Source organism: Heptranchias perlo, chromosome 21, assembly GCF_035084215.1.
Source record: "Heptranchias perlo isolate sHepPer1 chromosome 21, sHepPer1.hap1, whole genome shotgun sequence".
Classification (NCBI taxonomy): Eukaryota; Metazoa; Chordata; class Chondrichthyes; order Hexanchiformes; family Hexanchidae; genus Heptranchias; species Heptranchias perlo.
Genome location: NC_090345.1, coordinates 1,437,256 through 1,449,575, shown reverse-complemented (window position 1 = coordinate 1,449,575; position 12,320 = coordinate 1,437,256). Strand labels below are relative to the sequence as shown.

Here is a 12,320-nt window from a genome sequence, read left to right as displayed (position 1 = left end):
AGCCTCTTTGCATCCTCCTCACAACTCACATTACCACCTAGTTTTGTGTCATCAGCAAACTTGGAAATGTTACATCTGGTCCCCTCATCCAAATCATTGATATAGATTGTGAATAGTTGGGGCCCAAGCACTGATCCCTGTGGCACCCCACTGGTCAGGTTTGGTAGCATAGTGGTTATGTTACTGGACTAGTAACCAAGAGGCCTGGATTAATAATCCAGAGTCATGCCCACCATGGCAGCTGGGGAATTTAAATTCAATTAATTAAAGAAAATGTGGAATATAAAAAAATTACTCAGTAACGGTGGTGATGAAACTACCGGATTGTCGTAAAAACCCATCTGGTTCACTAATGTCCTTCAGGGAAGGAAACCTGCTGTCCTTACCCGGTCTGGCCTATATGTGACTCCAGACCCACAGCAATGTGGTTGATTCTTAATTGCCCTCTGAAATGGCCTAGCAAGCCACTCAGTTGTACAGTCTCACTACAAAAAGTAATAAGATTAAAACCGGACGGACCACCCAGCATCAGACCACTAGGCACGGACACGACAAAGGCAAACCAAGCCCAGTCGACCCTGCAAAGTCCTCCTCACTAACATCTGGGGACTTGTGCCAAAATTGGGAGAGGAGTCCCACAGACTAGTCAAGCAATAGCCTGACATAGCCATACTCACAGAATCATACCTTTCAGCCAACGTCCCAGACTCTTCCATTACCATCCTTGGGTATGTCCTGTCCCACCGGCAGGACAGACCCACCAGAGGTGGAAATACAGTGATATACAGTCAGGAGGGAGTGGCCCTGGGAATTCTCAACATTGACTCCGGACCCCATGAAATCTCATGGCTTCAGGTCAAACATTGGCAAGGAAACCTCCTGCTGATTACCACCTACCGTCCTCCCTCAGCTGATGAATCAGTCCTCCTCCATATTGAGCACCACTTGGAGGATAGCAAGGGCAGAGAATGTACTCTGGGTGGGGGACTTCAATGTCCATCACCAACAGTGGCTCAGTAGCACCACTCCTGACCGAGCTGGCCGAGTCCTGAAGGACATGGCTGTCAGACTGGGCCTGCAGTAGGTGGTGAGCGAACCAACACGAGGGAAAAACCTACTTGACCTCGTCCTCACCAATCTACCTGTCGCAGATGCATCTGTCCATGATAGAATTGGTAGGAATGACCACTGCACAGTCGTTATGGAGACAAAGTCCCGTCTTCACACTGAGGACACTATCCAACGTGTTGTGTGGCACTATCACCGTGCTAAATGGATAGATTCAGAACAGATCGAGCAGCTCAAAACTGGACAACCATGAGGCGCTGTGGACCATCAGCAACAGCAGAATTGTATTCCAGCACAATCTGTAACCTCATGGCCTGGCATATTCCTCACTATCATTACCAACAAGCCAGTGGATCAACCCTGGTTCAATGAGGAGTGTAGAAGAGCATGCCAGGAGCAGCAACAGGCGTACCTAAAAATCAGGTGCCAACCTGGTGAAGCTATAACACAGGACTACATGCATGCTAAAGAGTGGAAGCAACATGCTATAGACAGAGCTAAGCGATTCATAGGAACAGGAGTAGGCCATTCAGCCCCTCGAGCCTGCTCCGCCATTTGATAAGATCATGGCTGATCTGTGATCTAACTCCATATACCTTAATATCTTTGGTTGCCAAAAAGCTATCTATCTCAGATTTAAATTTAGCAATTGAGCTAGTATTCCACAATCAACTGATCAGATCAAAGCTCTGCAGTCCTGCCACATCCAGTTGTGAATGATGGTGGACAATTAAACAACTAACGGGAGGAGGAGGCTCTATAAACATCCCTATCCTCAATGATGGCAGAGTCCAGCATGAGTGCAAAAGACAAGGCTGAAGCGTTTGTATCCATCTTCAGCCAGAAGTGCCGAGTGGATGATCCATCTCTGACTCCTCCCGATATCCCCACCATCACAGAAGCCGGTCTTCAGCTAATTTGATTCACTCCACGTTAAATCAAAAAACAGCTGAGTACACTGGTTACAACGAAGGCTATGGGCCCCAACAACATCCTTGCTGTTGTGCTGAAGACTTGTGCTCCAGAACTAGCCACACCTATAGCCAAACTGTTCCAGTACAGCTACAACACTGGCATCTACCCGACAATGTGGAAAATTGCCCAGGTATGGCCTGTCCACAAAAAACAGGACAAATCTAACCCGGCCAATTACCGCCCCATCAGTCTACTCTCAATCATCAGCAAAGTGATGGAAGGTGTCATCGACAGTGCTATCAAGCGGCACTTACTCACCAATAACCTGCTCACCGAGGCTCAGTTTGGGTTCCGCCAGGACCACTCGGCTCCAGACCTCATTACAGCCTTGGTCCAAACATGGACAAAAGAGCTGAATTTCAGAGGTGAGGTGAGATGAGATGAGAGTGACTGCCCTTGACATCAAGGCAGCATTTGACAGAGTGTGGCACCAAGGAGCCCTAGTAAAATTGAAGTCAATGGGAATCAGAGGGAAAACTCTCCAGTGGCTAGAGTCATACCTAGCACAAAGGAAGATGGTGGTGGTTGTTGGAGGCCAATCATCTCAGCCCCAGGACATTGCTGCAGGAGTTCCTCAGGGCAGTGTCCTAGGCCCAACCATCTTCAGCCGCTTCATCAATGACCTTCCCTCCATCATAAGGTCAGAAATGGGGACGTTCGCTGAGGATTGCACAGTGTTCAGTTCCATTCACAACCCCTCAGATAATGAAGCAGTCCCTGCCCGCATGCAACAAGACCTGGACAACGTCCAGGCTTGGCTGATAAGTGGCAAGTAACATTCGCGCCAGACAATGACCATCTCCAACAAGAGAGAGTCTAACTACCTCCCCTTGACATTCAACGGCATTACCATAGCCGAATCCTCCACCAGCAACATCCTGGGGGTCACCATTGACCAGAAACTTAACTGGACCAGCCATATAAATACTGTGGCTACAAGAGCAGGTCAGAGGCTGGGTATTCTGCGGCGAGTGACTCACCTCCTGACTCCCCCATAGCCTTTCCACCATCTACAAGGCACAAGTCAGAAGTGTGATGGAATACTCTCCACTTGTCTGGATGAGTGCAGCTCCAACAACATTCAAGAAGCTCGACACCATCCAGGACAAAGCAGCCTGCTTGATTGGCACCCCATCCACCACCGTAAAAATTCACTCCCTTCACCACCGGCACACAGTGGCTGCAGTGTGTACCGTCCACAGGATACACTGCAGCAACTCGCCAAGACTTCTTCGACAGCACCTCCCAAACCCACGACCTCTACCACCTAGAAGGACAAGGGCAGCAGGCACATGGGAACAGCACCACCTGCACATTCCCCTCCACCATCCCAACTTGGAAATATATCACCGTTCCTTCATCGTCGCTGGGTCAAAATCCTGGAACTCCCTTCCTAACAGCACTGTGGGAGAACCTTCACCACACGGACTGCAGCAGTTCAAGAAGGCGGCTCACCACCACCTTCTCAAGGGCAATTTGGGATGGGCGATAAATGCTGGCCTTGCCAGCGATGCCCACATCCCATGAACAAATAAAAAAAGTGTCACAGTCTGCCAACCTGAAAAAGACCCGTTTATTCCTACTCTGTTTTCTGTCTGTTCACCAATTCTCAATCTATGCCAGTATATTACCCCCAATTCCACGTGTTCTAACTTTGTTCAACAACCTTTTATTTTATTGCTGAATTCAATTCTTAGTTTCACTGAACCCCTTTAAATAAATACTGGGTCACTGGGGTCGGCCTCTAGATATCTGGATGGGCTTCCTTAAACCCCCCCATGCCCAGATCCATTGCGTAACCACTTGCACCTCCCAGAATAGACCATACTCAAACCCTAACCCCTAGTCCCTCTGGGTGGGCTCTCTCGGGTATAATGTCCCACTGCTACATACCTGTGGTAGGCCTCGCGACGGTATTTCTTCATGGTACTACCATCCATGTTCCCAGAGAGGTCAGCAGTAAGTTTATCGCTCCACGAAGACATGCTTGCTTCAGTAATCTGAAGAGAGAGAGAAAATGTCATTCCACAGCAGACGCACCGTCAGAAATCACTGATTCAACCACCTCAAGAGGACAACTCAAGGCTGGGGCCGGCATTTGAGAAAGTAATCGTTCTGCAATTTATATATAAAGATTAGTCTAGTAACAAAGGTCCTTATTGCACAATCTCAGATAAAAAAACAACTACCGTCGCTTTACTGATATCGAGCGAGGGTGGTGTTTCTCGTACTATGAAGACAATTTTCTAGGTATCACTAACGTTAATGACAATCACACAGCAGTGTCACACACATCAACATTAGTCAGCCATTGTGGGCACTGGTCATCCGATTCTGATGTGGGTTTACAAGGTCGGAAGCTGCCTCAAGCACCAATGCCGTTCATTTAGTGGTGGGCAGGTCTGGTCACAAAGGGCCGGAGCACAGGACATCTAAACACCCAGCTGTCACTAACCAGACAAATTTATCACCAAACCCAACACATTGGCTGCTGCTGGCATTATGGCTCGTCATCATTCTTTTAATGAGGAGTGAGATGGAAGGATATTCAGGACTGAGTAGCAGCATGTCTGAAGAAAAGAATCTGCAGAGATAGGTCATCACACCTACGACTATCGGAGGTGCTGTGTCTAAGTAGGTGGGGCTCTCCGGACAGGTAGCTACTGATGCGTGTCAAATGATAACAGATGACACGAGGGTCTCACTGCTCTGCCCATGACTGAAGGTTACTGCTGCAACATTTCATAGAATCATTGAAAATTTACGACACAGGAGACCATTCAGCCCATTGTTTCTGAGCAGACCGATAATGAGCCAATCAGCCTAATCGGACTTTCCAGCACTTGGTCCACGGCATTTCAAGTGCATATCCAAGTATCTTAAAATGTGATGAGGGTTTCTGCCTCTACCCCCTTTCAGGCAGTGACTTCCAGACCCCCACTGCCCTCTGGGCGAAAACATTTTCCCTCAGCTCCCCTTTAATCTTTCTACAAATCACTTTAAATCTATGCCCCTTGGTTATTGACCTCTCTAAGGGAAATAGGTCCTTCCTATCCACTCTATCTAGGCCCCTCATAATTTTACACACCTCAATTAAATCACCCCTCAGCCTCCTCTGTTCCAAAGAGAACAACCCCAGCCTATCCAATCTTTCCTCATAGCTAAAATTCTCCAGTCCTGGCAATATCCTCGTAAATCTCCTCTGTACCCTCTCCAGTGCAATCTCATCTTTCCTGTTATGTGATGACCAGAACTGTACCCAGTACTCAAGCTGTGGCCGAACCAGTGTTTTATACAGTTCCAGCACAACCTCCCTGCTCTTGTATTCTATGCGTTGGCTAATAAAGGAAAGTATCCCGTATGCCTTCTTAACCACCTTATCGACCTGCCCTGCTACCTTCAGGGATCTGTGGACATGCACTCCAAGGTCCCTCTGTTCCTCTACACCTCTCAGTATCCTCTTGCCTTGTTTGCTCTCCCCAGGGTGGCTGCAAGACTGGTTGTCGGGGAGGTTATGGACAATCTAATCAGCACCCCTTTCAGTTATTGGAGCTATTAATCTTGTACACAGAGGTAACATTACACACTGGATACAATAAATTATCTGCCATAGGAAGCCTCATTTCTTTCCTATTGCAATGGCATCAGCCTGGACTCGCTGTTGCTGTGTGTCTGGTTTAGAAATACAGTAGCAAAGGGGATACAGGCAAAGATGATTATTTTCATCAATGGCTGCAAGCTCTCTCTAAATGGTAAGTGTACTTGTGCGTTGTGCGTACTGCGAGCGTTGTGCGTTCTTCACAAGTGTTTTTGTACACCTGTGCTTAGAAGCCGGTTTCGGCTTTTTCCCCTTAAGAAGTTTCCTGATCTCCGCCCAGGTAACAGACACAGCACTGAGCAGTTGCTGCCAACCTCTCAGGCTGGTAAAGGGTACACACTAGTACCAGACATCACTGCCAAGTTTGCACTGTTGGTGAAACATGCTTTTACCAAAAGGTTTTTCAGCCTCAGCCTCGCAGTTTCCAATCAGCACGATGGGATTAGTTACTGGATTTTTTTTGAGTTCATGTCTCATTTCCTGTTCTTGAAGATGCTGAACTGTGATCAGAGTGCACTAAACTCCATGGACAGCTGGTATCAGAGTGCACTAAACTCCATGGACAGCTGGTATCAGAGTGCACTAAACTCCATGAACAGCTGGTATCAGAGTGCACTAAACTCCATGGACAGCTTTTTTTTTTATTCGTTCATGGGATGTGGCCGTCGCTGGCGAGGCCGGCATTTATTGCCCATCCCAAATTGCCCTTGAGAAGGTGGTGGTGAGCCACCTTCTTGAACCGCTGCAGTCCGTGTGGTGAAGGTTCTCCCACAGTGCTGTTAGGGAGGGAGTTCCAGGATTTTGACCCAGCGACGATGAAGGAACGGCGATATGTTTCCAAGTCGGGATGGTGTGTGACTTGGAGGGGAACGTGCAGGTGGTGTTGTTCCCATGTGCCTGCTGCTCTTGTCCTTCTAGGTGGTAGAGGTCGCGGGTTTGGGAGGTGCTGTTGAAGAAGCCTTGGCGAGTTGCTGCAGTGCATCCTGTGGATGGTACACACTGCAGCCACTGTGCGCCGGTGGGGAAGAGAGTGAATGTTTAGGGTGGTGGATGGGATGCCAATCAAGCGGGCTGCTTCGTCCTGGATGGTGTCGAGCTTCTTGAGTGTTGTTGGAGCTGCACTCATCCAGGCAAGTGGAGACTATTCCATCACACTCCTCACTTGTGCCTTGTAGATGGTGGAAAGGCTTTGGGGAGTCAGGAGGTGAGTCACTCGCCACAGAATACCCAGCCTCTGACTTGCTCTTGTAGCCACAGTATTTATATGGCTGGTCCAGTTAGGTTTCTGGTCAATGGTGACCCCCAGGATGTTGATGGTGGGGGATTCGGCGATGGTAATGCTGTTGAATGTCAAGGGGAGGTGGTTAGACCATCTCCAACAAGAGAGTCATTGCCTGGCACAAATGTTACTTGCCACTTATCAGCCCAAGCCTAGACGTTGTCCAGGTCTTGCTGCATGCGGGCTCGGACTGCTTCATTATCTGAGGGGTTGTGAATGCAGCTGAACACTGAGCAATCATCAGCGAACATCCCCATTTCTGACCTTACGATGGAGGAAAGGTCATTGATGAAGCAGCTGAAGACGGTTGGGCCTAGGACACTGCCTTGAGCAACTCCTGCAGCAATGCCCTGGGGCTGAGATGATTGGCCTCCAACAACCACTACCATCTTCCTTTGTGCTAGGTATGACTCCAGCCACTGGAGAGTTTTCCCCCTGATTCCCCTGAACAGCTGGTATCAGAGTGCACTATACCCCATAAACTGCTGGTATCAGGGAGCTGCAGCAGTCCTAAGCACTTGAGAAGTGTTTTCTTTGCACAAACAATTTCTTGGTTAAAAGCCTGAGTTGCCAACGGCCAGAAATTCATGCCCATTGTCATAGCACTGACCATGTATCAGTTAGTTCCTGGCCCTCTTTCACAGCCACAGGAGGACCTGCAAATAGCAGGACAGGAATGCCCAGCCTGCTACTGCTCACCAGTTACAGACAGACCGTAATGAAGAAGCATTTTAGAAGCATCAAGGAATTTCACACTGAGATGTTCACCGTCTGTACAGAGAAAGCGTGCAATTATAAAGGGGCTGATCATGTCTCAGAGAGACCTCCAACGCATTCTGCGTGAATCACTAAGTGCAATCTCAAGTGTTACATAGACAAACTACTATGCTACCGGGTACGGTAGCATAGTGGTTATGTTACTGGGCTAGTAATCCAGAGGCCTGGACTAAAATCCAGAGTCATGAGTTCAAATCCTGCCACGGCAGCTGGCGAATTTAAATTCAATTAATTAAATTCAATTAATTAAAATTAAAAAAAAAAATCTGGAATTAAAATACTAGTATCAGTAATGATGGCCATGAAACTACCGGATTGTCGTAAAAACCCACCTGGTTCACTAATGTCCTTTAGGGAAGGAAACCTGCCGTCCTTACCCGGTCTGGCCTATATGTGACTCCAGACCCACAGCAATGTGGTTGATTCTTAATTGCCCTCTGAAATGGCCTAGCAAGCCACTCAGTTGTAAAATCTCGCTACGAAAAGTCATAATAAGAATAAAACCGGACGGACCACCCGGCACCGGACACGACAACGGCAAAAAAACACCAAGCCCAGTCGACCCTGCAAGGTCCTACTTACTAACATCTGGGGACTTGTGCCAAAATTGGGAGAGCTGTCCCACAGACTAGTCAAGCAACAGCCTGACATAGCCATACTCACAGAATCATATCTTTCAGCCAACGTCCCAGACTCTTCCATCACCATCCCTGTCCCACCGGCAGGACAGACCCACCAGAGGTGGCGGTACAGTGATATACAGTCAGGACTGAGTGGCCCTGGGAGTCCTCAACATTGACTCTGGACCCCATGAAATCTCATGGCATCAGGTCAAACATGGGCAAGGAAACCTCCTGCTGATTACCACCTACCACCCTCCCTCAGCTGATGAATCAGTCCTCCTCCATGTTGAGCACCACTTGGAGGAAGCACTGAGGGTAGCAAGGGCACAGAATGTACTCTGGGTGGGGGACTTCAATGTCCATCACCAAGAGTGGCTCGGTAGCACCACTACTGACCGAGCTGGCCGAGTCCTGAAGGACATAGCTGCTAGACTGGGCCTGCGGCAGGTGGTGAGCGAACCAACACGAGGGGAAAAACTTACTTGACCTCGTCCTCACCAATCTACCTGTCGCAAATGCATCTGTCCATGACAGTATTGGTAGGAGTGACCACCGCACAGTCCTCGTGGAGATGAAATCCCGTCTTCGCACTGAGGACACCATCCAACGTGTTGTGTGGCACTACCACCGTGCTAAATGGGATAGATTCAGAACAGATCCAGCAGCTCAAAACTGGGCATCCATGAGGCGCTGTGGGCCATCACCAGCAGCAGAATTGTATTCCAGCACAATCAGTAACCTCATGGCCCGGCATATTCCTCACTCTACCATTACCAACAAGCCAGGGGATCAACCCTGGTTCAATGAGGAGTGTAGAAGAGCATGCCAGGAGCAGCACCAGGCGTACCGAAAAATGAGGTGCCAACTTGGTGAAGCTACAACTCAGGACTACATGCATGCTAAACAGCGGAAGCAACATGCTATAGACAGAGCTAAGCGATTCCACAACCAACGGATCAGATCAAAGCTCTGCAGTCCTGCCACATCCAGTCGTGAATGGTGGTGGACAATTAAACAACTAACGGGAGGAGGAGGCTCTGCAAACATCCCCATTCTCAATGATGGCGGAGTCCAGCACGTGAGTGCAAAAGACAAGGCTGAAGCGTTTGCAACCATCTTCAGCCAGAAGTGCCGAGTGGATAATCCATCTCAGCCTCCTCCCGATATCCCCACCATCACGGAAGCCAGTCTTCGGCCAATTCGATTCACTCCACGTGATATCAAGAAACGGCTGAGTGCACTGGATACAGCAAAGGCTATGGGCCCCGACAACATCCCAGCTGTAGTGCTGAAGACTTGTGCTCCAGAACTAGCTGCGCCTCGAGCCAAGCTGTTCCAGTACAGCTACAACACTGGCATCCACCCGACAATGTGGAAAATTGCCCAGGTATGTCCTGTCCACAAAAAGCAGGACAAATCCAATCCGGCCAATTACCGCCCCATCAGTCCACTCTCAATCATCAGCAAAGTGATGGAAGGTGTCGTCGACAGTGCTATCAAGCGGCACTTACTCACCAATAACCTGCTCACCGATGCTCAGTTTGGGTTCCGCCAGGACCACTCGGCTCCAGACCTCATTACAGCCTTGGTCCAAACATGGACAAAAGAGCTGAATTTCAGAGGTGAGGTGAGATGAGATGAGAGTGACTGCCCTTGACATCAAGGCAGCATTTGACAGAGTGTGGCACCAAGGAGCCCTAGTAAAATTGAAGTCAATGGGAATCAGGGGGAAAACTCTCCAGTGGCTGGAGTCATACCTAGCACAAAGGAAGATGGTAGTGGTTGTTGGAGGCCAATCATCTCAGCCCCAGGGCATTGCTGCAGGAGTTCCTCAGGGCAGTGTCCTAGGCCCAACCATCTTCAGCTGCTTCATCAATGACCTTCCCTCCATCATAAGGTCAGAAATGGGGATGTTCGCTGATGACTGCACAGTGTTCAGTTCCATTCGCAACCCCTCAGATAATGAAGCAGTCCATGCCTGCATGCAGCAAGACCTGGACAACATCCAGGCTTGGGCTCATAAGTGGCAAGTAACATTCGCGCCAGATAAGTGCCAGGCAATTACCATCTCCAACAAGAGAGAGTCTAACCACCTCCCCTTGACATTCAACGGCATTACCATCGCCGAATCCCCCACCATCAACATCCTGGGGGTCACCATTGACCAGAAACTTAACTGGACCAGCCATATAAATACTGTGGCTACGAGAGCAGGTCAGAGGCTGGGTATTCTGCGGCGAGTGACTCACCACCTGACTCCCCAAAGCCTTTCCACCATCTACAAGGCACAAGTCAGGAGTGTGATGGAATACTCTCCACTTGCCTGGATGAGTGCAGCTCCAACAACACTCAAGAAGCTCGACACCATCCAAGATAAAGCAGCCCGCTTGATTGGCACCCCATCCACCACACTAAACATTCACTCCCTTCACCACCGGCGCACTGTGGCTGCAGTGTGCACCATCCACAGGATGCACTGCAGCAACTCGCCAAGGCTTCTTCGACAGCACCTCCCAAATCCGCGACCTCTACCACCTAGAAGGACAAGAGCAGCAGGCGCATGGGAACAACACCACCTGCACGTTCCCCTCCAAGTCACACACCATCCCGACTTGGAAATATATCGCCGTTCCTTCATTGTCGCTGGGTCAAAATCCTGGAACTCCCTTCCTAACAGCACTGTGGGAGAACCGTCACCACACGGACTGCAGCGGTTCAAGAAGGCGGCTCACCACCACCTTCTCGAGGGCAATTAGGGATGGGCAATAAATGCCGGCCTTGCCAGCGACGCCCACATCCCGTGAACGAATAAAAAAAATTTTTTTTAAAATTGCACACATCAACATCCTACAAACAGATGAACGGCCAGTTAATTATTTTTTTTGGTGGTGTTGGTTGAGGGAGGAATGTTGGCCAGGACATCAGGAAAGCTCCCTGCCCTTATTCAAATAGTGTCAATGGATCTTTAACATCATCAGAACAAGCAGGCTGGGTTTCAATTTGAAGTCTGTGTTTCCTCAGTAATGCACTACAGCGTTGATAGATCATATGCTCAAGTCCTGGGGTAGGCTTGAATGGAACAACCTCCTGACTCAGCTGTGAGTGCCACCAACTAAACCAACCAACACACTGCAGTTGGGTATCTGCATTAAATCACTCATGTCAGTGCCAGCATTAAACATTTCTTTTTGGCCAGGACTCCGGGAGAACTCCCTGCTCTTCTTCCAGTAGTGCCACAGGATTGTAAACATCCACCAGAACAGGTCAACAGGGCTTTGGTTCAATGTCTTATCTGAAGGAACAGCAGCCCCTCTGTACTGCCCTGGCAGCGTGCCTAGTTTGTTTGCTGAAGCCCTGGAATAGGGTTTGGACACTGACTCAGGGGTGAGAGGTCAAACTAGCACTTGTATAATCAGAGATCATATTCTGCTCCTCGCCCCCGAGCTGCTCCTCATTCCTTGAGCTACCCCTCGCCCCCTGAGCTTCCCCCCGAGCTGCCCCTCACCCCCCACCCCCCCTCCGAGTTATCCCTCAAGCTGCAGCACCCCCACCCCACCACAAGTGCCAGCACCTAAAGCAATTTGCACAACATGATCCACAATCACAAACATCCAGAATGCATTTACAAATCTCCCAGTGGTTCAAATATCAGCTTCTCATCAAACATGGGCTTCCATGCACTCACTCATGTTACCAGCTCCCATTAAACTGTCAACAGACCTTCCCAGTCTAAGACACACAGCCTCCACATCACAACACCTTCACTGAGGACACAAGCGTGGAAGGAAAGTTCAATGAAAAGTCTCTGGACTGCTGGGGTTAAGTGCACTATCCCAGCCTGCCTTCAGCTCATATACAGCACACTGGGGGCGAGGTGTATTTACCTAATCCCATCGCGGGTTCTCGGCATGACACATTGGGAGGCAGGTGGATGATGGCAGGCGGATGATGGCAGGCATTTGCACTGCCCGAAGATTCACCTCACCCAAGTACGGCCTCG

The 12,320-nt window shown here is 49.3% G+C and overlaps 1 protein-coding gene across 4 annotated transcripts in view; it reads right to left on the bottom strand.

Moving 5' to 3' along the window:
- The window catches only part of LOC137339899 (cytosolic purine 5'-nucleotidase), a 143,761-nt gene that overhangs the window by 126,019 nt on the left and 5,422 nt on the right, over positions 1-12,320 (bottom strand). For all 4 annotated transcript variants that reach the window (XM_068001947.1, XM_068001948.1, XM_068001945.1 and 1 more), the window contains exon 2: positions 3,937-4,043. In XM_068001947.1, coding sequence (XP_067858048.1) covers positions 3,937-4,028 — 92 coding nt within the window. In that variant the 5' untranslated portion in view covers positions 4,029-4,043. The remainder of the gene's footprint in view (positions 1-3,936; positions 4,044-12,320) is intronic.